Consider the following 27,468-nt stretch of genomic DNA (forward strand, 5'->3'; position numbering starts at 1 on the left):
TGCTTTTTGAAATCTTTCTGTGTAAAACCAGGGTTTACCAAATAGGACACTTTTTATTTTAAGTGATACGTGTTTTAACCTTAAAGAGTAATTCCCTTCTTGCCTGGCAAAAAAAAAAAAAAAAAAAAAAATCCAGGAAGGTTTCAGGTAACATGAAGTCACACGCAGCTTTCACAATTTATTCAGTTGGGTTTTACTCACCTTTGTGTCTCTGAATCTGTCCTCATACTCCAAGCTATCCTTCTCTACAGATGTAAGCTTTAGCTTCAGAGTGGAAATCTCTGCCATAAGATCCAGCTTCTGAGTTTCAAGGGATGTTCTGCTTAAAAGCTCCTGATTCAAGATAAAGAGGAAGAGAACAGAATTATTCATCCAAGGGGAAGAAATCACTAATTTATTTCTGCAACTAAAGGCCTCTCTCATGGGGAAAAGCTCCACATTCTTCCTTGCACTCTCTGAAGCAAGGAACACAGCTAGTACCCATCTGACGGAATGCAGGCACATAGGATGCATCTGAGATCATGGGGACAGGATGAGAAAAAAGCTTGTCTGTCATCACAGTCGGTCTGGGCAGCAAGGAGCTTTGAGGGGAATCCACCCATGCCACCAGAGTCTTTAATCCAAGTCTCTTTGAAGTTCAGTGGGGAAAGGCTCAAAGAAGAGCAGGACTGGATACAGCATAAAGCAGCACTGACGTCACCAAGTACAAAGACTTTAAAGCAAATATGGAAGAAAATTATCAGTTAGTTAAGAGACATCAAGGGGTGCAACACCGCTCTCACCAAAGCAAAACGCAGTTCATTAAGACAGCATGAAGACGGACAGCGAGACAGACGCGCCTGTGAAATACCTGCTGCAGCATCTCTTCTGTGGCATTCAGCTTCTCCCTGTGCTCCTCTAGACAGAACTCCAGATCCCGAATCTTTTCTCCTTGGGCTTCCACCTGGTCTGTAAGCACACTTACCTGCACAGTGGAGAAAATGGGATGCATATTTAGTACGTTGCACCAATGCCATATGTATCACTTGAAGAACTATATGTAAGTAACAGTGCTGCCTGAGTCACCCCCCGATGAAAACAGGACCACGGGAGGAAGAGCAGCAGCAGCGCAGCTCTGTAGCGGACACAACGTGGGGCAAAGGTGACAAGAGAGGAGGGAAAACTCTCCCCTCATGCTTACTGAAATTTCAGCCAAAGTTCTGGCAGACACAATGCAATCCTGCACCTCCCCTGCTGACCTGTCCTGGAAGTTTTCACAAGGGGTGGCTGCTGCATTTTACAGGCAACCATTATGCTTTTGCTATGACAATACATTAACTAAAACCCACCAGCTCCTACCTTAACAACCAAATAGCTAAACCTCACTGCATACAATTTATTCCGCTTTACCAGTGATTGCACACAGTGTACCATAGGGTACAGCTTCTCCTTTTTAGAAGAATAAAAGCAAAGGAGGTTAAAACACATGGACTGAGGCTAGGCAAGACCAAGACAACGCCTTTCAGGCTGCAGACTGATTCCCATTTTGACTCTTCTGAATTAAGCTTTTGTTTTAAATAGGCTCTTTTGAGTAAATCTGCAGAACTGATGGGAACGAGGGAAAGCTGCCTACATCAAAGCTCAGTGTTGTCGCAGCCCTTAATCCAGGTCTGTGTCAGGGGATTGCAGGACACCCGCACAGACCAAGGGGTGCCAAGTAGTCCCAACTCTGATGACAAGAATAAGCCAGCTTGGCAAGAGCACTCGGGGCTGACCCAGACCAGCCCAGCAGCAGGTGAGCAGGACCTCTGAGGAGCTGCTCGTCTCCTCCTGCCTGCTGGCCAGTCCCAAAGCTTTTGTCACCATAAGGACAGGACATATGTCACCTGATGCAGACAGCACATGAATGATCATGGAAAATGGTGATCTTAAGGATAATGAATGTTAGAACGTGGTCACTCTGCAGACCTGTTCACCTTACAAGATTCAAAAAGAGATCAGATGCGCAGAAAGCAAGCCCTTTAGATTTTTCCTGCCATCTAAATTCATACCTATCCTTAATCTGTGTTAAGTCTCAGGTATCAGCAAGCCTTCTGAACACTATCCAAGATGACACAACTGCAAATAAATCCTCAGAGGTTTTATCACATACTATCAAAAAGTCTTATGAACGTAAGAGCAGAAAAAAATAATTTAGGTGACTACTCACTTGAAGAACAAGAGATTCCTTATCATTTTCCAGACGAGCCAGCCTTTCTTGATACACATCTCCATTCCCAGATATATGCCCATTAGTCTGAAAAAGACAGCAAATACTGTGTTGTCAGCTATTGTACCATAAGCATCATTCAATGTCATCAACACACTTACAGAGTATTTTTAGTCTGCATAGTTCAAGAACAGGTTTAAAGAATTCTTCAGCCCCTCAAGGGTTACAAATCAAATAAACTTTCAACAAAGGACACAGGACCACCATTCAGGACAATAATTGTTCAGAAGCTTAAAAATGAGAAAGGAAGAACCTTTTGGTGACCCAATTCTGCAAAATTCCCTTACTGTGCATTCAGCATTTTGTTAACAAAATTTGTGCTCAGTGATGTGCTATGCTAAGCCATACTTGCAAAGAGACAAATAATCCAAGACATTCAGCAAGTGAAAAAAAAAATCAATGTACAATCTACAAAATGTGCATTATGCTTCTTGCGAGTCAAACAATTTTTTCTAAAACACATAGTAAGAGACCTCCTCTTACATCAGGCACATTTTTACTGCTTATGGGTGAATGTCTGCATTCTAAACACATCTCTTTATAAAGCTGCCTGAGGCTAAAGAGAAACAAGAATACATGTTAATGCTATCAGAGAGTTCAGAGGAATCAGCAACTTACTTTCTTGATAATAACTTCAATGCTCTTGAGCAGCGAGAAGGATTTTACTCAATCCATATTCAAAGCTGTCTCAAAGCACTTTATGATGGACGCCACAATCATATCTCAGCTCAGAAAAGAAATTCTTGTTCCCATCATTGCATAAATCACTTGAAGGAGTCTGAGAAGCTGCTTTGAAATACAGTGCCCTCAGTACAGAGAGTTCCACCAACTCTGAGATGCCTTGACTTCCCTCTGAATATGTGATTAAATGAAATCGGGTGACCAATCCTTGTGTCCCGGTGAGTCTGCAGCACAACCCTGCCATGAGAGGCCACCGCCACATAGGAGCTGCGAGCCTTGTGCCCCTGCTTTGGATCTCCCTTTCAAACAGCCTACCTCCCCCGACTGCAGAGGATGCCCCTGCCAGCTAAAACTCCTTTTCTAAGTTACATGCCTGACTGAGTGATGTGAGAAACTGCCTTGTTTGAAACCAGAGGAATAAAATGCCCAGCAGCGCCACTTGAAGATTAGATCCAAAGCAAACAGAAGGGGGCAAAAAGTATTTAACCTCACCTTAGCGGTCTCCTCAAGAAATCAGACTGCGTCCTGGCAGCTTGCAAATCAGTGTGCAGTTGTAAATGTGTCTTTCAAGCGTACATGTGTAAACTTTACAAGGTGACCATAACATCTCCCCCAACATCACTAGAGCTACAGCAGACTAAGAAAGGATGCTCCCTAGTAATTTGTACCAATACCTCACACTATAATGATACTCTGAACCTGAATTATTTAGCAGTAAATTACTAGGCCTTCTGACCATCAAGAAACTAAGCACCAAGGCAGAAGTACTCTAAACTTCTGAGTTTGCTCAGTTTTCCTCCTGACCTCTACCAGAATTTAGCTCATGATATAGAGAATTCCATTCAAGATCAGTGAGATTTCAGTTTTGTAACAGTTTTAATTTAGGTGAAAGAAGTCGAAGAGCTTCCAAAATAAACTTGTTAGCTGCTCAACTAGCAGGTTATGCTTTAAATTTTGTAACTTGACCTGTACGCGAAATATAAAAACAAGATTTTTGCATACTTTTGCTATTCTGTAGCTCCCTTCTCATTTAAAGGCCTCCAATACATCTCAGGCACCTCCTCAGCCTCTGTGAATACAGCATCTGTATTTTGTAATATACAACACATTTATCAATCCAGTGTGTGACTCTGATGTAGGAAACTGATATGCAACACTCATTACAAGCAGACAGCCAAGGTTCAAAGACGTCCTTCCATCCTGCTGGGGCTCACATCAAAGTCCTTGTCAAAGCACAGACTTGACATCAGCATGCTGACCACTGAACCTCCTGATACCTCTAGTCAGCATAACCAGACACAAATTAACTAAAACCAAAGCCTGTGTGAAAAAAAATGTGTCGAGGTAAGTATTGGTTTCACACTACAATGAAAATGTCTTTACAATGCTGTGAAAACCAATGAGGTGTTAAAGCAGAATGTTAGTCATTGTGCACAGCATCTTGCCATGACACCTTTTTTGTTAAACTCTGTTCACATCCCTCAAAAAAATCCTGTTTTGCTCAGCACATCATACCTGGCTTTAAAATAGGAGCATTTAGAGGGTCAGAGTTCAGGACACAGGTGCACATTGCTGTAAGAAAAGAGGGAGGAGCTGATGGGAACCCCAAACAGGGCTGGAGTACAGGTTGCTCTCCCACAAAACCAAATACAAAGATGTCTTTGCTGACTGCTGTCAGAAATATTTTGTAAAATCTGCATAAAACCAGACTTTCTGTAGTCCACCAAAACCAGAAAACTTTGTGTACAACCCAACAGCAGTCTGCTTTTTGCCTGAAGTGCTGTAATTTCTGCATAATACCCGGGACTAACTCTTCATTTTAGGTACACAAAGGCAAGAAAGTCACTGACTTTGGTTTCAATGGGGAAAAAGATGAGAGTTGGAGAAAGGAAAACACAGAAAGGCCACAGCAGCTCTTTCACCAAGCAGCAGCCCCAGCACCTCCTACATTGGTGCAGAGATCAGGGGCCTGCAGGCAATGGCCACACGATGCCTTCCCACATCTCTCCTCTGCACTGTCTTTGAAGGTAAAAAGTTGACACCTGATTTTCTTCCCAGAGAGATGAGGAAGGAAGACAGGAGATGAAACACACAAGAAGAAGAACAGGGTAGTGACAGCAGTGGGCAGGACTGAAGAGAAATTAAGAAGGAAGATGCTCAAACACCGGATATGGGAAATTGGTGCATCAGGAGATGGAGTAGAGGGAGCCCCAATGGGGAGAAACAGCCTGCAGGGAGGTCTGAAAGACACCAGGAAATCTGGTGTGTGCAAAACCTGAGTGAGCAACACTGTGTGTGTCCTTCAGGAGGAGCTTCTCGCCAGGTGGGGACTCACAGCCTCCCCTATGACTGAGCCTGGCAACTACTCACCCTGCAGAGCAAAGGCTCTGCTTTGGGGGGGGAGAAAAAAAAAAAAAAGAAGTAAATATTTGATTCAACAGCAACTGCAAGCATATTTGGGGCATTTGGTAGTTCTGGATAAAGTTTGTATCATCAAAGTCAATACTGGATTAACATAGTTTGCTAGCTGTGTAAGGCAAGCTTTGCAATTTTCCAAAGAAGGCTCTTTTTCATCAGTGAATTAAAATCTATCTCAAATAAGCGGTTAGACTTTGCATGTGTTTTCAATTTAGGGATTAATTGCAAAACACCGTATGGGAAGAGAATGCAGATTTACCAATGCCGATCTTAATCCTAAAAACAAAAGAACAGTTGTCACGATGCCACTGAGGCTTTGCAGAAGTTTGAGGTTAAGCATTTACTTAAAATGCCTTATAAGATCAGACCCGGTGCACCTAAAAACTCTGCAAGATCAATCCGTGGCTAATCTGTTACAAACTTGTATATAAGCTTTGTCTGCAATCAGTTTAAGTGTAAAAATACATGCTGCTCTGCGGGGAATTATTCCTGTAATAAGTAGATGCATCACCTAACTTTCACAGCTTGCCTGCCCTCAGTCTTTAATCCCTTTTCCCTGGAAGTGAGTTAGCATTCCAAACCACAGCAAAGTTTCCAATAGGTGCTGTATTAAACTTTCTAGTAATGAAAAAAAATTTAAAATCCGTTTCCTCACAATTGCCGCCTTCTCCTTTCAAAAATGGAACTCATTTTTAGCCTACTGCAGCTGATACCCTCATTTCCCTTCATTTTCTCTTCTGCTTTTGAGAAAAAATAAGCAGCACAAATCACACTGTTCTTGCTGTAGATGCAATTTATAGAAGGAGCTGCCACTCCACACCATTATTTTCTTGGAGGACAGACTGCACTGACTGAACCACCATAGTCCAGTCGACAGTTGGGCAAGTGAGTTGTCCCCGACATCTCTTTCCTGACCATCTGGAGTTAAATTAGAGCTCATCAACATGCTTATGTTGTTCAGATCATTATAATATACATTACCTAAGCTTAGTTAAGCACAGCTACTGCTGCTACAGTTCTGCTTGTTCACTCGGTTTTAGACTCCCTTGCAAGGGGGCTCCTCCAGCCTCAGCTAGCTTAACATCACCTGGTCTGCCACGGGCAGAGCCTCCAGGTTTTCCATGCAAAGTATTCGCCACCGTTTTCCCTGTGGTACGGAGCCACGACAGCTTTACCCTAAGTAAGTGTCGATTCCGTCCCAAATTCATACTGCTCAAATCTGTCTGAATACAGTCTGTACCAGCGCTTAACCAGTTTGTGTGGGAGCCCACCGCTGCCCTCCCAAACCGGCATCTCCTGCATTTCACGCCTACCTACTCACTGCTCTGAATATCTGCAGCCTGCTCCACATGCTCCGGCAGCGGGCAGGCAGACCTGCTGCTAAGCTTTTCCTAAAGTTTACAGATTAGTTCCTCCTTACAGAATGAGCAGGGGGAAAAAACCCACACAAACCCACTTATGCACCCCCACATCGCATTTTAAAGGCTTCACTGCGATAAAAGTGAATTCTGAAAGAAAACCAGCTTAAGACAGACCTTCACTCTGAGGAGTTTACCTAAAACATTTTCTAAATATAAATAACACAGCTGTTGAATAGGGAAGACGCAACCGTTTCAAAATATTCAGTTTCTTCAACAGCAGCTCAGCTGGTGCTTGATACAAGAGAAAGATGAAACGCTTATTCCCTACCAGTGTTGCCCAGCTATGGCTTGTCACTCGGAGAAATGCAGGAGGCAGAACAAACACCGATAGCCTTACCTTATTTAGCCAGACGCAGTGTCCATGAATGTCCCAGCTATACTCCATGCTGGTCATGACTATCTTCATGCATTTAAGGATGCGAGTGACTGTGGCAGGCAGCCGAGGCTAAAAGCGGCAGCCCCAGCACCGCAGGCACCTGCTGCCGTCAGGGCTCCTCTGAACCGAGACGGAGAAGTTAAGCGGTGGCCGGTTTCCTTGTCTAACCAAGGACGGAGGCAAACGTGGCAGCGGAGTGGGAGATGTGGGAAGCAGAGCAGCAAAGCAGCAGCACTCCTCAGGCGGAGCAAGCAGCTCCTCTGGGAAATTAACACATCAAAGCCCGGGAAGATCTACCCTTCTTCCAACCTGTGCCCGACATGACACTGCCAGGATCCTAACACACAAAGGCTAGGCAGCAAGCTGGAGGCAGGGGGGTGCGGAGCTGTGTAAACCTGACCAGGAGTAAGGGCAGCCCCACTCAGGTGGCAGCTGGCCATCTCCACCCTTGCTCCTCACCTTCCGCCCCCTGCAAGAGCAACCCCCTCCTCTGCACCCTGCTGACACCACGGGAATCATCCAACCCAAAAAACACATGAGGAAAGAGTGATTCTGATCCCTTTACCTGACTACAAGGTAAACAGGAGGGAACTTTATTTTCTTTCTGTGCTATTACTTGTAAAGGCTGGAAGAACACATGTAATTCACCTGTAGGGGCCAAGAAAAAGAGGAAGGAAAAGGTTGACTCAACTATCCCGGGTCTCACGAGTGACTTGGTTCAAGTTTATGTCATACTTAAGAATGATGTAAAATGTAACAATAACAACCAACCTCTGTCTTCATGTTTAAGTTTCGATTTACCCAGCAACAGCGTAACAAATCCTTAGTATTTTTGACCACAGACCTAGCTCCAGGAGACCTGTGATTATCTCAAAACCCACGGCTTTTATGATTAAAAAGAAACATTTACAACTATTGTTTGTACATAAAAATCTCAAAAACATGAATTCTGAATAACTCGGATCAAAAGATCAGAGCAGAAGAGGAGCAGAAGCTGTGTTTCTTAAGCCAAACTGATGCATTTTGGATTGGGAATGGTGACTTTCAACAGCTCTGCCCTATGCTCCAGCGCAGGATTGCACAGGTTGTTCTTACTGTCGATCAACTCATCCCCAATGCATGAAGATGCCATGCCAAGACATGCTATAAATGAGACTGTATTATCTATAGGACCATATTATTTATAGGACAAGAGGTAGCGAGCACAAACTTGAACATAGGAAGTTCCACCTAAACATGAGGAGGAACTTGTTTCCTTTGAGGGTGGCAGAGCGCTGGCACAGGCTGCCCAGAGAGGTGGTGGAGTCTCCGTCTCTGGAGACATTCCAAACCCGCCTGGACGCGTTCCTGTGCAACCTGCTCTAGGGGAACCTGCTCTGGCAGGGGGGTTGGACTAGATGATCTCCAGAGGTCCCTTCCAACACTACCATTCTGTGATATTCCAGTGTTAAAAACACACCAGTCTAGATGATCACTTTTAGCAAGCAGCAGGGTCCTATGATTCAAGAACTTTGAGAGTTAGATCTCTCACGGACAAAAAGTGTTGCCGGGAGGCAGTTTATGATAACAAGCTGAAACAGTATCATAAGACTCCTTTCATATTGCAACTTGAGGAGGGATCTCAAACAGATGTTTGGTGGCAAACACCTATGTGCCACCATAGGACCTTTCAATAGCTAAACTCAACATAAGCACAAGTGGAGCCAAATGAATGCACTGTACACCCACACTAAGACAATCAACCAATAAACTTTGCTTTGAAGACAAGATTTTTCCACTAATAAGAAATATGAGATTATTTCTGGGCAACCAAACCACTTCCCTGACTTGGGAACCACCCTGTCATCCAAATAGGCCAATATATCTCTGTACGATTACAATCTATGTTTATCCAGCACGGAAAACTTCTGTCTGAAATCTAATATCCCCTCATATTAACTCTCATTACTCCTAGCCACTTTCTGGAACAACCAGCTTGCTGAAGAAGTGTCAAAATCTGAGGCTTGTCTGTGAGATGACAGATCTGCTATTCATAGCAGCAACACTCTGGATCACACAAGCCACTACGGGTACCACAGGTCAAGTTAACTATCACCTTCAGATGAGCTGAAAATGTTCTTCAGGAAACCTTTGGAGGCCATGAAGTTTGTTTTGCTTTAAAGATCTTAAAGTCAACTTCATAAATTCACTTCTGGAGTGAAAAAAATATTATAGTCTATGCTAAAGCACATGGAGGACAGGGAGGTGATTCAAGACAGCCAGCATGGCTTTACTAAGAGCAAGTTCTGCCTGACCAACCTGGTGGCTTTTGACAATGGAGTGACTGCATCAGTGGACAAGGGGAGAGCAACAGATATCATCTACCTGGACTTCTGCAAGGCCTTTGACACGGTCCCCCACAACATCCTTCTCTCTAAGTTGGAGAAAGATGGATTTGATGGGTGGGCTGTTCGGTGGATAAGGAACTGGCTAGATTGTAGCATCCAGAGGGTAGTGGTCAATGGCTAGATATCCAGATGGAGAGGGGTGACAAGCAGTGTCCCTCAGGGATCCGTACGGGGACCGGTGCTGTTCAACATCTTCATCAATGACACAGACAGTGGGATCAAGTGCACCCTCAGCAAGTTTGATGATGACACCAAGCTGCGTGGTGCAGTCGACAGGCCAGAGGGACGGGATGTCAACCAGAGGGACCTGGACGAGCTAGAGAGGTGGGCCCGAGCAAACCTTATGAAGTTCAACAAGGTCAAGTACAAGGTCCTGCACTTGGGTCGGGACAATCCTCGTTATCAATACAGGCTGGGGGACGACGTGATAGAGAGCAGCCCTGCAGAAAAGGACCTGGGGGTACTGGTAGATGAAAAGCTGGACAGGAGCCAACAATGTGCGCTTGCAGCCCAGAAGGCCAATCGCATCCTGGGCTGCATCAAAAGAAGCGTGGCCAGCAGATCGAGAGAGGTGATTCTCCCCCTCTACTCTGCTCTCGTCAGACCCCACCTGGAGTACTGTGTCCAGCTCTGGAACCCTCAGCACAAGAACAACATGGACCTGTTTGAGCGGGTCCAGCAGAGGGCCACGAAGATGATTCGAGGGCTGGAGCACCTCTGCTATGAAGACAGGCTGAGAGAGTTGGGGTTGTTCAGCCTGGAGAAGAGAAGGCTCCGGGGAGACCTTCTAGCAGCCTTCCATACCTGAAGGGGGCCTACAAGAAAGCTGGGGAGGGGCTGTTTGCAAGGGCAGGTAGCAATAGGACAAGGTGAAATGGTTTTAAACTGGAGCAGGGTAGGTTTAGATGAGACATGAGGAAGAAGTTCTTTGCAATGAGGGTGGTGAGACACTGGCACAGGTTGCCCAGAGAGGTGGTGGAGGCCCCATCCCTGGAGACATTCAAGGCCAGGCTTGATGAGGCTCTGAGCAACCTGATCTAGTTGAAGGTGTCCCTGCTTACTGCAGGGGGGTTGGACTAGATGACCTTTAAAGGTCCCTTCCAACCCAACACATTCTATGATTGTTCTATGACTCTAAATATTCTAATTCAGAAAGTCACTTCCAAAGCTAAAACCACAATTGCACTTGCTGTGAACTATAAAGAGAAAGTATTAACCTGGCTCTTTTGTTCCAGGAGCACATCCTTTAAAGAGGAGAAGGCACACAACAGGATCCACATACACAAGTTCAGATCAGGAGCTTGGGGAAGCTGGCTCTGAGGCGTGGGAAGGGACTGTCCACCCACTTCTACCCTTCAGCCTCCTTTTTAACAAGAGACAGTTGGTTTAATCTTTCTGGGAAGGCTGTTACATAAGACACCTTTTTAAAAAAACACCAAAAAACCATTGGCAATAAAAGTAATAAGCAGAAAGAAAACTGTCTCTTGTTTGTTTCAACTGCAGAAAAACTAAAGCAACATGCATGACTGGGAGCACAGTTTCTTAGAATTACTCTTCAAGAGACGGATCTATCAACTTCCAGCTGGACACAACAGGGCTGCCTTGGTCTTGCAAAAGGCAGTGTTTCATTTAAAATGGTCTTGTTACTGGTGATGATATTACCGATTACTCATATGCTGTCTATATTCAAGCCAGAAGTTCCACTTTCACAGAGTACAGTACATGTTTTATTAAAGCGCACATCAGAATACATTAAACATTTCTGTTGATTAGGAGAACTCTGAAAAGACTCCAAAACTTTGTCTCATAATAGTCATGATCTGGCTATGGATCTCAGGTCTGGTCACCAGTGAAAGCACACAGCCCAACATATCTGAGCTTAGAAAAGACCTCAGCCCCTTTCCAGACTTTGAACAAATGGCTTCGTCTGTAATTTTAACCATGACATTCACCTGTCCTCCATTTGCACATGCAGACTTGAGCAGGGTTTCAGCAACACAGAGATCAGTTTTGAGCTATAGACACACGACTAGAAATGACATGTTAGAGTAAAACGGGCTTATTTGTGCAGCAGAAAGCTGAATGTACGACTTCTCTGCACTCCCCGTGGGGACCATCCGATTGATTCTCTGGGAAGAGCTCTGCCAGATGTCCAGGCACTGTATGTGTGCTCTGGTGTCACGTGGCCATCTGGCATACACTGGTTAAAAAAAAAAAAATAAGAAAAAAATCAGCATGAGGTGTTTTAACTCGTTGGCCATTTCTGAGTGCTTGCATAGACTTCTCTAAATCACTGAGCGGAGCAGAAAGGAAGCGGTCACTAAGAAGCAGTACAAGGACACGGGGCAGCCAATTCTGGCATGGCAAAACTGAATGCTCTGCCCCATTTTACAGAAGTGAGCAACTTTGGGAGACCGCTGTCAGACCTTTTTCCTAAGCAGGGCAAGAGTGGTTTCCCTGCAGGGGCCAGGAGCAGATTTTTCTCTTATGACACGCTCTTTGGCAACAGTGAACACTATTTCTATTTTCCTCTGAGACACGAGAGACTTGCTTACAGCTTCAGATGGGACGTCATGCACCAGTTCCAGCAGCTTGGAATAGCCCAGTAGATAAAACTTCTTCATGAGTAGAGCATTAAACCGATTTCACACCAAGGAGGTATCTTCCCCTCCTTGGTAATGATGGGCATAGCTGCAGAAAGCCTTCCTGCAAATCATCCGGGCACTTCATGTAACACCTTCCTGCTCAGACAGGAACCAGCAACACTGGTGACACCCACAAATCCCATACTGGTAGCACATTACGAAGTGTAACATTCAGGCTTTCCTACTAGGGGCTTTAAGGATGCCAGAGAGTACAGGGGGAATAATCTGAGGCAGACTGAGGGGCAGAAGAGATAGAATAGCTATTTTCTGCAAACTTTTGTACATGCAACCCCTGCACATCTTTTCCAGTGCTTGGGAGGCACTAAGCTGAATGGCACAACAGAGTCTTTCCTCTCCCAGATTCAGCCCATGGCTGCAATGGAAATCATTACTGTCTCATTGTCATGCGGTGATCCACATCATGCAGGTCTGAAGGACCTGGTTCCAGATCCTAACAGCCAGGCATGCCTAAATCACACATTTGCCATCACAAGGGGAAATGACTGGCCTTCACCTCATTAATCTCAACAGACGCTGCAGCCTCCGGCCACGCTGCTGGGCCCCTTTACTCCAGAGTAACATGCGGTGGATTCAGCATCACTAAGCGTGGACTACTTATTGCACACCATAGGGAGCAGTGAATTTTCCGAGGCTGTTTATTTGTCATTTGAACATATTTTTATTTATAAAGGCCATACTTGCATGACACCTGTTATGTCCCTCAATTTTGGCTCCACACAGAGCAGAGACTAGTTACAGCGATGTTCACTGCTGTACATTAAGCAGGCAGGAAATGCTGATGTTAGCAGGAACTCTGCATCTTTTAAAGATCTGGCTTAAACATCACTCCCATCTCCCTCTCCTGATGTAAGCATTGGCTGCCACATTTTGACAGCGGGGGTGAGATCCAAATCCCATTGGAGGCAGTGGGAAACCTCCCATGTGCTTCATTAAGTTTCAGGCATTAACAAATGAGTAGTTCAAAGCCAAGGAAAAAAGAAAAAGCAAGCTCTGCCCTCAGAAAGTTCTGCAAGAGCTACAGAAGCGAGCCCAGGTCTCCATCCCTTCCCGCAGCGCCAGGCATGGCCCACATGCTGCAAGATGGCACGGCCAGTCACCCGGCCCCACGCCTGGCCAGCGCTCCCCAACCACAGGCTGGACACGCACAGTCCTGCACCTGACGCTCAGGGCTGCGGCATCCCACGCTGCAACTGAGCACCAAAATAAATCCGTGTATCAAGACAAAAACGCTATTTTGCAAGATCAGCCATGGCTCCAGGGTGACTGAACCCTTTCTGAGGGGGTGTGATGCCCATCTTGGGAAGGGACCAGGTGACAGTGGCTGCCGTCCCAACAGCAGCAATGCATCGGGTGCAACACAGAGACACCATGGTGGCCTGTCCTGCACCAGTCCCAGCTTTCATCAGATCCGGCATTCCCATTTCAGCAGCACAGCGTTACCTTGGCAAACACCAAGTGTATGAGACAGCAGGACCCAGACACTGTTGTAATACAGATTTGGAAAAATCTGCAGAAGCCCACACCCGCTGCTGCTGTCGTCGTTACAGCTATAGGCTGACTTAAACCCTGAAGCACGGCCTCTAGAAATAAGTCTTGACTTCCCCTGCTGATGCTTCCCCAAAACCTGCACACACCCACACCACAACACAAACCCAGTCACAGACCACTAGCTCAAGGATCCCTATTTGGCCCTGCTAGGAAGTCACAGGGCACCTGGAGGCAAAACCAGTGGGTCCTTTGAAATCTCTGTAACTCACCTTGTGATAAGCACAACATTTTATTTCCCAGCATAGTCTTCAGGTAGCCTCCACCTGAGCAGTATTTTACTTTTTTTGAAAATCGAGGGTTGGGGAAAGAACACTCTCATCAGGTATTATTTGGTGTATTTTTAAAGCAAGGGTGACAAAACCTGGTAGATTCACAAACACAGAAAATAAAAATTTAGTTTGATTTCCAAGTTAAAGGGATGCTGAGCTTATACCACTCACTTCTGTTATAAACCAGGTAAGGAGGGCTCAGTGATGACACTGGTCCCTGTAGAAAATATGCTGCCAAAAAATGCTTTTTAGTGAAAATTTCATACTGAAAACAGCTTTCTCCCCCCCATTTAAGCATCTGATTCCTATAAAAATGTCTTACCCAAACCCCCGAGATGAAACTCCAATTACCAAACATTTTTTGCTCCCCAAGATGAGGCATGCTGGTACATCAAAAAAAAGCACAGGTCAACCCACTGCATGAGGTATCAAGTGTATGTATCTACAGCTTTTCTGAGGTCCCACAGAAGCACCTCCAAACAAAAATATCTTTTGTTCTTTGAAACCTGCTCTAAAACTGCATAAACCACAGCCCCGCCACCTGAGCTGGGCTAGCTATTACACAAAACAAGCATGTTACAGGTGAAACAAGGCAAGACTACCATTTGACTTTGGAGCCATTCAATCAGAGCCTCCGCCGTCGAGTCTGGGATCTGGCAGCGCAGCCCCTCTCTCTCGTCTGCTTCCATCATCTCCAGCAAGCCCCGCAAGTCCTCCACCAGGTGCAGCGCCCGCAGGCCCCCCATGAAAGGGGAAGTGGGGGACTGGCAGTCAAAGATACCATTGGAGTATTCCAGCGCCTTTGAACCTGGAGGGAGCAAAATCGCACAGGGTCAGGCACGAGGCAAGCAGGTCAGACACACAGCAAGGCTGAGAAATGCTAGGCAGTGTTTGCTCCCGGCGGGCATTTATCTGAACGAAACTCAGCACTGATGCTCAATTTAGCCTGCACCATGCAGCAATTCGGAGAAGGGCTAGCCCTTGCTGGTGGGCTACATCAACGGAAGCTCCATCAGGAAGGAGGTGGGCTGATCTGACAGAGGACACGTACGCCACAACCGTGCCCACAGGTTCAAGACATGGGATGGGCTTCTGCTCCCTGGGATGTATTGGAGGTGGAAAGTCCTTTGGAGGAAACACGCTCCGGTAAAGCTTTGAGTCACCCTGTAGGGATCGCATGACCCGACCCAAGTCAGACACTGATGGTGTCCAGAGGAAACCGCGCTTTGCATTTTTCATGTACGAGAATGTTATGCTACTCCAAGGCATTGGAAATTTTTTAAAAGAATAAAGAAAAAGATGAAAATAAATAAAAAAACCACATCACTTCTACACAAGAATAAATTTTAAACCCAGCAGTTTGATATGGTAGCATTGACATTTGCATGTTAATAAAGAGAAAAATCTCTTCTTTGCATAAACTCCCAGTACGTACATTTGACCTACATTAAAAGTTGCTATATATTAAGTAAGGAAGGAAACTATGAATTCAGGATTAAGGTCGATTTAAGTGAACCTAGCTAATTCCAACTATAACTTCGGCACACTGATTTGTGACCTTAATACCGTAATGCCTCCGCACAATGAGGTGTGTTTGTGACAAAGCATCACTTGTACTGTCAGCTTTTGGAAACTACAGTGATATGCCATATATGCACTTCCACGAACTTTCATTCGCCTCATCTGGTAAGTCACAAAAATGCAAGTATTCTGCTAATTCCCTTTGAAAAAATTAAAGTGAGAAAAATACCCCCAACAGCATAGGAGTTGATATCCCTTCGTTATATTACTTTATAGGTCTGTTCAGACACATAGGTAAATGAAATAATGAAATCTGTGGTGACTTAAACATCCCAACACCACATTTTATTTTTATATTAAACCTTATCCCACCATAATCAACTTAGGCTCTTGGAAACCCAGATAGATGACTGAATCCAAACACCATATCTACTTATGGAAATTACTGAAGTCACAGCTTATATGTATTTTTAGAGATCATTATGATCCAAACGAATCCACTTTACATGTGTTCCTGCTATGTGTCCTTAATATCTTTAGGAAAACTGCAGAGAAAAGTCATTGTTCAAACAAAGCATGCACTGTATGATGGTTTTTTTTCCCCCAGGGGAAATTATTTTTAACTATTAAAGACTTTGTAACTGTGTGGCTATTCTGGCAGAATATTTTTTCAGTTTGTGTAGCAGTTTGCATAGCTCTGCTGGAATAATATTAAACTATTAGCTTCCTGCTGCTTTGCTCCTCTGTTTTGTGTACTTAAATTATTTTCCAACTCACTAGACTCAACTTAAAAGCAGAGGTTGTACATTTTGTGATGCCTCTCCTTGGTCCACCTACTATTTACAGGTACTTATAAAAACCTTAAATGTTCAAGGCAAGTCCAAAGGAAATGTCTGGACCCAGAGCATTCCAATTGTGAAAAAAGGAAAATTGAATTCATGTTTTAACTCTGTAGAGTTGAGAGAAGTTCAGAGTAACCACTATCAGACAAACTTACTCTTCTTGCCTTGCAGCAGCTCTTCAAACACACTCAAACACTTTGAAATGGGTCTTGTCCTTGGCTTTCATGGTCCTGCGTGCACCAGCTGAACTGCATCACTCAGCCACTTTGAGCAGCGTTTTGATAGAGGGTAGGAGAAAAACTACAATCCATTTAGCGGTGTCTGTGTGTGAGAATCTGTGCAATCCCCCCACTCCACTTATTTGTAATCTCTAAACTATAATGGAAGACACCAAACGCCAGCACATTCCCTTCTCAGGCTGAAGCTCTGCCCTCCAAGTATGAGAATGGAGGACCAGAACAGTGAAATGAACAAGATGCCCTGAGTATTTACCTGCTATAATGCCATCCATCTGCTCCAGAGCCGCAGCGAGCATGTCACTTGCATCACTCATCATCTTCTCTTCTCAGAAACGATCTCCAGCTGCACCATAAGGAGCAATAGTACACTGGTAGCGTGAGTTGGCTCCAGAGCCGCAAGTCTCCAATTTAATCTGCAAAAGAGAATTTCATTTCACTGCATGTTCCCTGAATTCAGACACCACCATCGCCGAACCAGCAGGAAGACAGGGGCCTTTCACTGACCAAAACAAGACTTGGAGGTGTTCACCACCAAGCATGAACTGGCATCAAAGAAACAAAGCACCAACGTGATGATCCAGTTCCTATTGTTGGTCAGCCCGTGGCTTGCTCTGCCTGCAGGTCCATGCCACTGAAGGGGCATCCCATAGAGCACCTCAGAAATCCCATATGGCACTTCAGGGAAGCTCGCATAGAAGACACAGGCCTTCTATCGCTAAAAGGAAGCTGCAACTCATCAATAAACCATGTGTCTACCTGCTGTATTTTTTCTCCCAAAGAATCTGGTGGCATAGAAAAAGAGGAGTCTGACCACTTGCCCATGATTTGCAGATGTCTGACAGTCAGAAGTCCCAGGCATGCAACTATCTGCCTACAGGCAGGATATCTCAAATGCCCATGACTCACTGGACGTAGCGTGCATGCACAGACTATCCCTCCAAAGACGCTGCTCTGAGCTTAACAGAGAATTGTGCCATAATGATGCTATCTGATCTCACCCTCAAAGTTTTGAAAGCCAGAAGTGGTCCCCAGAGGAGTATTTCCAGCAGAGTCTGGAAAAGTGAACCTGCTAATGTGCTGCCCAGCCAGGTGAACTAGTAGACCTGAAATTCCGCTGGGCTACAAGTTAAGCACATGCTTAGGTACCCCGCTGAAGTGGAGCTGCAGAGGCCAGAGGCGTACCTGATCCCTCCACCCCAGCACAGTGGACACACAAGCCACCGAAATAGCCCAGATTGCCATGGCTTTAATCTAGGAGACACGAGACTACTTCTGCTATAAATACAGTTAGGGAACAAAGCTAAACAAACACCAGGAAGGAAAACTCACTCTAACTTTTTGCATACCCTGCCACTTGGCTTTTCTATTAGGCTGCATCACTGCTGACATTTGCCCCAACATAAACAATTAAGAAAGTTGTTCACAGTATCTCTGGGGTAAGTCCTGAAAAAGAGTCTCTACTAAAAACCAAAGAAAAACATAAAATCATGTTATAAACTGAATTTTCCCTCCTACATGCCACCTCGTAGTGGTGGCTCAGCTAGGAAGTAGCTCTTATTGGCGGGTGCCAATTAGCTTTGCTGAAATGCTATCCTTAGAATGACAACAAACATTTCACCTTCCATATCAAAACTTTTATTACGTGAAGTAGGTCCAAACCCTAGGGTAACTTTTGATCAACAGCACGAAGACTACTGCGCTTTTGGCAAATGCGTCGCCTTATGGTTTAGTTGCCAGAGTCAGAAAAGCCAAGAGAACTTTAGAAAGTCAAAATACCTCTAAGTTAAGGTGTTGCAAATCTTAAAAAAAAATGTAGTAGCATTGTAACTGAAGACTTCCAACCTTCAAGGAGGAAGACCTCAATTTTAAACACAGTGTAAACATTAAACTTCAAGCAGTACAATACCTGCCATAATATGCAGATCCTACAAGACATTTGGTCCAGTGCCTCTATGCCTGATAAAAAATTAGCAGAAAATGCAGCTTTTACAAACACATTCACTTGGACAATACTGAAGACAGTTTTGTTTTTTCTCCTTTAGGATTTCCTGGCACTGATAATCAAGCCCTGCTCAAATCTGGGTGTCTACAAACGCAGAGCGTGAACAATCTGCAGTGGGTTTCCCTCTGAAGGCAAAGAGCGTGCACAGAAAGCGCAGGGCTGCTGCTGCCCCAGGCAAAACACCAATTCCTCGAAGCTCTAAATGGAAAAGGACCGATAACGCAAAACACCCACAAACCCACAACAGCCAATTAACGTTTGGGAATCAGGACTGCCCCCAATGTCATAAACACTTCATGGGAGGAGTAAAGAACACAAAGCCAGACTCTTCTCAGTGGTGCCCAGTGACAGGACAAGAGGCAATTAAGACATTAAAACACAGGAAATTCCACTTAAGCATTAAAAAGAAAAAAAAAAGCTTAAAAATTTTTTAAAAAGCTTTTTTACCGCTAAGATGGCAAGCAATGGAAAGACTTGCCTTTTGGGATCTCCATCCTTGGAGCTACACACAGCCTGACTGGAGCCTGCACAGCGCAGCCCGCCCCGGGCGTCGCTGCTTCAGGCAGCGGATGGGTGGGATGGGAGCCTCCTGAGGCACCTTCCCACTTTAGCCATCGTTGAGCTCAGCACAGCTCACTATCAAGCATTAAACACAGTACTGAGGAGGCCACCTAGGCAAAGCCGAACTGCAGGCAAAAAACGTGCTAAGGGAACAGAGTGCTCCATCACGTTTGTTCACAGTGCACCTCTTGCTCTTCACCTTCTGTCTATGAGAGACATTAACTGTCTCTTGACATTAATGGCAAGGAACTGCTAATTTACATTTACACAATAAAGCCATGGCTCATAGGCACAGAAAAATCACCAACCCTGCACTTCATCCAGGCACAATCACCCCTCATGTTGCCAAAAAAAGCCCTCCTTGCTTTTCCTAAACATGGGTTTTGTCCATGGTTATCAAAAATCCCTAAGACAGCCCTACTGAAGGGAGTAGCAGTGGCAGACAGAGGTACCAACAGCATCCAGGAGACCTCCAGCACCTACTCCACTGTTACCAGGTCCTACCTCCAAGGAAGGAGAGACCTCAGTCTGCACAGTGCTTCCTCCACTGCTAGGAAGAAGCTGTGCTGAGAGCAGCAGTGAGAAATTTTAAGATAAAATTCAGCAAAGCAAGACCATGCAAACACACTGATCTCCAAAAAGCCTTTCATCACTCATGGAGCATCTGTTAGCAGCCCGACCAAGGTGAGAAACTTGGAGAGGTGAAATAAAGAGAACAAAAAGCCCCCATCCAAACAGCTGGAGATGACGCAACAAAACCCCATTTCCCCGGTTATTTGGTCCTAAAAGTGGTCATTGAAAACTATCCTGGAACAGCACATCCTGCTCTGGCCACTGTCCCAGCACAGTGCATCACATCTAGCAATCAGGAACTAAAACCGCTGCAGTAGAAAAATACTATTGGAGGCATCCTTCCCCAGTAAGGGCATAGAATCGCTTTTATTCTTTCCACACCATCACCGGCACATGGGGGGAAAACAAAGACCTCATGCACCAGCAGACCAAAGAACCAAACTGCGTGAAACAAAAAAAGACAAAAAACTGCAGGAGGAGGAAGGCAGAAAGAGGAGGTGCAGAGGGAGCAAAAGAAACGCAATTATTAGACAGAAGCCATAAATCAGTAGCCCTTTGTAGATTATAGGAAAGAGAACAATACTGAAACACCCAGCGGATTAATCCCTGTGCCTGCTGAAGGGCACTGAGCATGCCTCTGACTTCACAAACTTTCAGAGGAGCCTCCGCTGACCACAGCAGAGCTCCACCAGTATGTATGTGCCTTTCTTTACTCTTTGCTTTTTATGGCTTTGCTCTAATAGAACTAAAACCTAAGAGAAAACTCAAGGCCTTGTTTTGTTTTTGTTTTTTTTTGTTGGCAGTGACTAAGGGAAACCATGCAGTCAGATAACATGAACAGAAATCCATCTTGGAGAAGCGCAACTGAGCTCCTTAGGAAAATCAGGAATAGCTAATATTTCAGATGATGTCAAGCAGTCTAAATTCCTTTCATCCACAAAAGCAGAAAGGAAAAAAAAAAAAAAGAAGAAAATTTTAACATAGATGGATCTGTGGCACGGCAGATGAATGAGAAACCAAGGTGCACACAGGAGACAGACGCATGAAATCGTGGCATAACACCATAGAGAACACACCTGGGAGGAAAGTACTGACAAGTACCCCCTCTGACAGACCATTTAAAATAAGTTTTCTCTTGCTTTCCAAGAAAACGACACCACTTACCTTCCTGCATACACAATCAGTGCAAAATGAGGCGGGGCGGGGGGGGATGGGGATGTTTTTACAGAGGCAGATCCCCCTTTTAGAGCTCCCAGCTGAATACCTTGCTCATGCCGACAAGAACAAGCATCGCTTCATCAAGGCTGTATTTACAATCCACCATTAAAAAAATAAAAATAAAATACAAACCGCTGCTATCTCCACTATCAGTTACAATTAATCTTATAACTAGGCTGGTATTTCTACCACATCCCTGGCCATCACAGAGACAACGTTATTTGGTCTTACTTGTTTCATGTCCCTTCGTCTGGTTTGAACACACCAGCCGGTTGCTAGGGCTATGCTGTTCACTTTTCAGTAGGTGGAGATTTTTTATTTTTATTTCTGAATGACATACAAACCCTCCGGCTACAGTGCTAGTGAAGATGTATTCCAAACGGCTTACAGAGAAAAAACACAGCCCTGGAAAAAAAAAAAAAAAAAATCCAAGGAAAGCTAGGAAAAAAACAAGGGGCTTTGTGAATGGGAACTGCAGCCTGCTGGATGCAAACACGAAAGCTGCCTGAATATGGATTTCAAAATCAGATATTTAATTAAGATGGCAGACTTTAAAAAAAAAAAAAGTGCTTAAACATTTTACATATGTAGGAAATTATAGTTTCCCCACCCAGAGGCCCTCTGTTTCCCAGTTCAAACAACACACAGACAGGCATCTAGAGCCAACATCTTGAAGCCTTTTTTTTTTTTTTTTTTTTTTTTTCTTTTGAGGTTGTCTCATTTTGAATGACCACCTGCAAAACACACCATGCTTTTAAAACCCAGAGTTTTGCAGAACTGAGGAGAATCAGCTGCTGGCTAGTAGGTCTGAAGGCCAAAAGGACACACCGTGCCACACGTGCAACCTCTCTGGGGAGGGGCAGGGGCTGGCCTTTGGTCCCGCTTGCCTTCCTCTTTGTGCACATGCTCTACAAACACTCAGCGTTTGGAAAGAAAGCATCGGCTACAGATTATTTTTATAATACGATGCAATAAGATGGTTGACTTGAGTTTCCCAGGTCTCCCGTTCGTACATAACACTCCTTAAATTAGGAAATTTTGATACACAGGAATGAAAAATCTTGATTAGGGTTTGTTCTTGAGAGATGTAGAGAATAAAAAAAGGACCCCCCCAAGAGCATGCTGTTACCCCAGAGCAGTCTAACACAAAAACACAATGAAAAAGCTAACAAACTGCAGACATCTTTTACAGGGAAGGTGGAGGGAGAGAACCTGTTCCACCCCATATTTCACCTTGCTGTCAAAATTAATGTCCCTGCATTCTTGGTCCTACACGTATGAGACAACTGCGAGAGGTCTGAAGCACCTTCTGGATTTGTCTGTCTTGCCTCACAACACTGAAACAACACATCCCTTAGCAATTAATTTTACGAGGTAAATCTCTATTTCATGAAGATAAATGCCGTTTCAGACACATTATTACTTCTATTTGTGCTGCTTCTGTCTGGCCGGAAGAGAAACACGAACAGAGACTTAATTGCAAAATACAGTTCAATCACAAATAAAATAGGCTTCAAATGAATTCAGTCTCAATCTCTGGCACAATTTCTCACGGGATGTTTTGAAGATACTCAACTATAGTGCCGCCAGTCAGCAGCATTTTAACACTTAATAATATTCAGCTAATTTACACTAGGAGTCATTAACATTTCTTTTAACACACACACACACACACACACAAAAAGACTCCATTTCATACGTTCCAGGCCTGAAAGAAGAAACTAAAAAAGAAAATGGATCCCTGTTGAATATATTGCTCTGGTGTTTTGCAAGGGAAGAACAAATGAAATTTAGAAAGTAAAATTGGTAATGTTGGAAACATCATAATGGGAGTAACATAGAGAAATATCTTAGTGTGAGGCAAGGACAGGAAACTAGCTAGGTCCCAAACATGCTTTGAGCTGCGTAATTCAGATGGTGCCCCCTTCCCCAAGGAGAGGCCCTGCGTGGAGGCAGGTCCCTCTGCTCGGATCCCTCCTGGGCACAGGGACACCTCCCTGGCAGCTCCTCCCGGAAGGCACCCGTGCTCTCCTGCCCTGCCACAGTTGAACAGCCATTACATAGGTCAAAGCAAGGAGGCCTGGTGAGACCAGGCACGTCTTCTGGCTGGTCCTCCGTTGCGGGAGGACGGCTATGAGGAGCTCCATCCCCGCAGTGGGAGCCTAGTGGGACCAGGCTCAGGGCTCCTCCAGCCTGAAGGCTCAGCACCCTCCAAGAGCCCAACGCTCAACCGTACAAAAAGGATAAACATTATTATGAATAAAAAGCAACGCAAAAATCGGCAAAGGCTTAAACTGATAATGTCTATTTATTTTTATATATATAAATTTCTTCTTGAATTGGCTGAACTCTAGTCAAAGCAATGCTGTTCTCATATTACACAAGACTACAAAAAGCAGTAAATGTCCCTTTGTTCCCTAACTTTGTTCCCTCTCTTTGTTCCCCCTCTTTGTTCCCCGAATTCCATTATTTTTTTATTATACAGCAAACATTATTTATTTCCTGTAACTGATAAAAATGAATGGAAGCAAACCGAGGCTGAAAGCCTATCCCACAGTATGTAAGAAGTGTCTTGAGTTAAAAGGCATCAAACCATAGAAAAGTATTTTAAGAGCATAAAGCACAAAAGTCCTTCCAAGATATAATTATTTATACCTGGAAAAAACTTACCTCAAATCACACAACAACATTTGCTACCAACCAGCTTAGTCGCGTTCTGCACTTTGCCTTAAAATTTAGTCGTGATGCAAAAGCTAAGCCTCGACAAGATAAGCATCCTTCAGATACTTTGACGGAGCTGCATACACAGCAAACAGCTTGCTAAACACCCAGAGTCTCTGAGTCAAGTTTTATGGCTTAGATTCATATCCTATTACAAAACAAACCATTTATTTTGGTCTGCAGTACAGAAATCATTCTAGCTGCTTATCTCTGCTACCCCATTCTCCAGCAGCTCTTTTGGGTTTTTTTTTTCTCATTAAAAGAAATTTAAAAAACACAGCAGGTGACAGGTCATATTGTTTTGTGATGCACAAGTGAGCTCTGTGATTGCTGGATGGCACAGAGGCAGCCAGAGCAGTAGCACCTTCCCTGCAAATACCTGTCTGCAAACGCTCTTCAGATTCACTCTTTACTCACGAGCAATCCAAGGTCAAACGGAGTCTTGCAAAAAAACCCCAGAGATATACTTCGCTTCAGGCTGTTCACGTTTTATTGGTTAGCTATTTAGTAAATGCCTTCAACTACTCACCTTACTGACTCTGAGAAATCCGTATGTTATTTTCTCACATGTTTTGCCTGGATCCACTGATTAGAAAAAACAATTACCATATTCATTCTTCCTTCCAAGACCGCTAATGCAAGCAAGGAAATGCCTCGCATTCCCCAGCAACACGTTATTGACACGCCGTGGCCACACAGGCTACGAAACAAAAGAGGCACTGTTGGGGAAGAGTCCAAAAGGTAGTTCTTCAAAACACCTTAAGAACCACCGAATCCTGAGCACAGGCTCGTGTTTAGATCTGATTTCATAGCTCGTGCTGCTTTCTTTTAATGGGATGGATCCAAAGATCAGATTCACAGACTTCCAGATTTGAAAGGGTTTGGCTTTAAATTTTGGACCTTCAGGTCCAGGAGTTTCCAGATCCACAGTTTCAGTGCTGGCACTGCACAAAGCAAAAGCAGAAGGCACCCACCATGAAAAGCCCAGAAAGTAAATAAAAATATATTTAGCTTGAACAGTATTTTCATATATATCTGTAAAAAACAACATAAAAGCCAGTACCTTGTAATGCTGCAGCATCAACTGCTACAGGGGGAAAATTCACATATAAAGTCGCAGCATTACATCCTATCTATCCGCCTCTGATTTTGCTATCTTAAGATTTACTTTCCAGGAGGAATATGTAAAAGAAAAGTGTGATTGACATCTGAAGTACACGATTTGTGTGTGCAGATACCTACAATTTTTAAAGACTTGTGATATGCGAGAACTTGATGTTGCCAGTACCACCACTGCACCACTGATATACTAACAATCCCCTGATATAGCATGATTTGCCATCTCTCTTCTCTTGGTGTTTTAAAAAATTAAGCAGGGTAAAATTCAACATGGTTGAGTCCCCGAACAGGACTGAATTTTAAAGAGAAAAATATAGGGGAAATAAGTGAAAAATAATAAATTGTAGGCCGATTTTCATTCTAGTTTTCTCTTGCTCATCTCAAAAACACATGGACCTTTTAATTTTCTTTTCTCCTAAACTAAAGCCCTTTGCCAATAGCCCATGCTGCATCTTATGTTTAGGTAGTACACTTGGGAATCGGAGAGTCTACATCAAGATAATCTGCTTTAGGCAGCACATGATTTTAATCACTATTAAAAATGGACATTCTACCTTTGAGATTCCTGAAATATCATATGTAGGTAGTATGCATTTCAAAACTTGAATTAGTTCTCAGCTTTGAAAAGGCCCAGGTAGTTCATGTGCAAAACACATTATTCTGAAACATGCGTGTTTGTTCTCATCAATGAGAAAGCAAAGGTGAATGTAGTAACCTCTGGGCATTGCTAGCCAGAGCAGCCACAGACGAAGACCCTGCAGTGCAATACACTACCCAGCTGCAGAACAAGGAGAGGCCTCTCGCTCAGCATCAGCACAGCCGGGCTGTTTTCCCCCATGCCCCTCAGAAGCATCCTCCCCTTCCTCCAGGACGCAGCCTGTGTTTGCTGCCCAGCTCCAGAGCCGATCATTCAAGCCCAGGGTGAAGAAGAAGCACTCACAGACGCAGCTTTTTCCCACCACTGTCCTTCCCACGCTGTCTCTCAACTGGCTTCTGTCCCCCACATCCCTTTCCAGGATACAACCTCCAGTCCCTAGGACAACACAGGCCCAAGTCTGATCACCAGGGATTCTGGTAATGCTATGGTAAGCAAAGGTTTTTATTTCTTTTCAGCCAGGGGGCAGTGTTGTTGATTTTGCCTTGCTTTTTCAATACCAAAGTTTCAGTGCCAAGAGATGAAGGACAAAAGTTGTGCATTCTAAGCTTGAATAAAGGGTCCGTCTCTTCTCTTCCACTGCACCGATGAGTAGCAAGCAAACAAATCCCCCCAAAAAACCCTACTACTACAGCGCAATTTTCAGGAGCCATATGCTGTCTGCTTGGCTGGGGAGCCATGTGGCTGTCTACCCTTGGGCCAGCCCCAGTGCTAAGGCAATTTTGCAGCTAGGACACAGAAACGAGCTCTCTTGCTGCCCACTCCTTTTTCATGAAAGCCTACAGTCGGTTCTTCAGGATAGAGATATTGTCCTCTCCATCCCATCTCAACCTCTCCTCCTCTTGTCAGACTGACGCTTCCTCACCATCCCTTGAAGAAAGATGTTTTCATGGCCTGGTGCCCTTTGTCCTCCAGCACCACCCAAGGCTAAAAAAGTCAGTGAAGCAGGGTCTGAGCTGTGCCTGGGGCTCAGAGGAGCTCACAAGAGAAAGATATCAGTGCTAGGGTAATGGAAACAATGCTGGGGTGGGCTGGAGGGCTACAGTCTTGGGGTCTGGGTGGTACTAAAGGGTAGGAGGGCTTTCACCAGCAAGGTGGAGGCAGGCAACAGGTCAGCATCAAGCCAGAGCTGTGACCTTTGCAAGAACAGAGCTTGAAACAAACCTGGTCCCAGCCCTAACTGTCTTCCCTTTCTTCTGCAGCAGGAAGAGGAGGGAAGCTGGGAAGAAAGGAGGTGGCAGAGGAAAAGGTGACTTCTTTCTGCTTCTTCTCCACTAAGAGAGAAAGACCTAGGGATGGAAGTGAGCAAATAGCCACTCTCTCCATCCTGTGGCCAAGCCTCTGTGCATACGTGGGAGGGAGAAATAGCCCACCCATGGCCCCATCAGCAAGATGAGCAGAAAGTGCCGGCTTTACAACAGATGAAGATGCAGCTCATGGATGAAGAAACATTTAGCAGTCAGAAACTTAAGACATACTTGCATCAATGCACATTTGATGCTCAACTGGGGACAAAATTCCAGCTGCTACAAACCTACCTATCCTGTGGGATAATAAGGTTACTGAGACTGAGCTTACTTGCTACAGATGATCTGCTAAGTGTGAAAAAATATTTTTTTTATTATGTAGAACAATGCAAAATGCCCGTTTCATTAGATATAGCAATAAACAGTGGTTTATTACTGACCTTACTAACAGTAGGCTGCCCTTAATAGAAAGGGCTATAATGCACTAAAATGGAGAATTTAAAGTAACTTTTAAGAGTGGTATAAGAAAGTTTACCATCCACTTGCAGCAGTACAGTGCAAATATAACGATAAACCAGGTGGTTTGGGTACCCAGAGCAGTCTAACCGAAGCAATGGGCTGCAAAGCTTTCTCACACAACAGGATAGCAGTGGATGGGTTAGCACACATCACCCCGTGCTGCCCAGGCCAGTGGTGCCATGATTCAAGTCAACAAGTCTGAAGCAAACTTAGGCATGGTTAAATCATACAACAACA

General features: G+C 44.5%; 1 protein-coding gene across 18 annotated transcripts in view; it reads right to left on the reverse strand.

Moving 5' to 3' along the window:
- PPFIBP1 (PPFIA binding protein 1) overlaps positions 1-27,468 on the reverse strand; it is a 118,888-nt gene that overhangs the window by 41,892 nt on the left and 49,528 nt on the right. For 14 of the 18 annotated variants that reach the window (XM_063357084.1, XM_063357049.1, XM_063357092.1 and 11 more), the window contains 5 exons: positions 16,870-17,029; positions 14,617-14,822; positions 2,189-2,275; positions 851-964; positions 202-333 (listed from right to left, as the gene is read on the reverse strand). In XM_063357084.1, the coding sequence (XP_063213154.1) occupies positions 202-333; positions 851-964; positions 2,189-2,275; positions 14,617-14,822; positions 16,870-16,933 (603 nt within the window). In that variant the 5' untranslated portion in view covers positions 16,934-17,029. The other 4 variants (XM_063356995.1, XM_063356992.1, XM_063357058.1 and 1 more) reach the window with 4 other exon arrangements.

This window comes from Chroicocephalus ridibundus, chromosome 1 (assembly GCF_963924245.1).
Source record: "Chroicocephalus ridibundus chromosome 1, bChrRid1.1, whole genome shotgun sequence".
In the NCBI taxonomy this organism is placed as follows: domain Eukaryota; kingdom Metazoa; phylum Chordata; class Aves; order Charadriiformes; family Laridae; genus Chroicocephalus; species Chroicocephalus ridibundus.